At 63.1% G+C, this 769-nt stretch overlaps 1 protein-coding gene across 1 annotated transcript in view; it reads right to left on the bottom strand.

The window, feature by feature from the left end:
- CHRD (chordin) overlaps nt 1–769 on the bottom strand; it is a gene marked incomplete at its 5' end in the record, with an annotated part of 5,777 nt that overhangs the window by 4,780 nt on the left and 228 nt on the right. The window contains 2 exon segments of the mRNA XM_010187512.1: nt 365–482; nt 567–713. Coding sequence (XP_010185814.1) covers nt 365–482; nt 567–713 — 265 coding nt within the window.

Below are 769 nucleotides of genomic sequence, written 5' to 3' on the forward strand. Positions count from 1 at the left end.
AGACCCCGGTGATGCCCCCTGGCAGAGCCCACAGGGCAGCACAGCACCTCTGCCCTGCTGCACCCACATCCTCTGCAGAGCCCTGGAGCCCTTCCCATTTGTTCCCACTTCAGACCTGGAGGTGAAGGGGTGAGGCCGGGCCGGCGTCGTCGGTGTGCTGAAATCCCAGCTGCCCACCCAGACTGGACCCCCAGTACATTACCCCCATCCCCAAATCTCTCACCCTACCAAGGGAAGGCTGTAGCACTGCAGAGGGACATTGGAAGGGAAACTGAAGCATAAGCATCATTGCATCCCCCCCTTTACTGGGGGTGCCTGCTGTGCCAGCCTGGGCAGGGGACAAGGGACAGGGGACAGGACTCACCGCTCATAGCTGATGGAGAAGAGCAAGTAGGAGCGCAGGAGGGTGAAGCGCGCCTTGGCCACTGCACTGGACGTGGGATGCCACGGCTCCGGGCCGCTCGTCAGCAAGGCCACAAACTCTGGAGGGGGGATGCCCATGACGGTCAGGGGGCACTGGGGAGGGTTTGGTGCCCCACTGCTGCCCACCTGTATAGGGGGCTTACCTGTGCGGGCATCAGTGCGGGCCAGCCCCTCGGAGCTGAGGTAGGAACGGTCGTTGTAGGGCTTCTCCAGGTCATCCTCCTTGTCCTGAAAGTACTCAAAGGTGTCGAAGGGGGCAGCGGGGCTCTTCTCTGGGGGTCCTGGCAAGGCTGGCACGGGGTGGGCACAAGGAGGGGACCATTGCACCAGGCTGCTTGTGCTCAAG

The sequence above is a fragment of the Mesitornis unicolor genome, unplaced genomic scaffold, assembly GCF_000695765.1.
Source record: "Mesitornis unicolor isolate BGI_N332 unplaced genomic scaffold, ASM69576v1 scaffold36416, whole genome shotgun sequence".
Lineage (NCBI taxonomy): Eukaryota > Metazoa > Chordata > Aves > Mesitornithiformes > Mesitornithidae > Mesitornis > Mesitornis unicolor.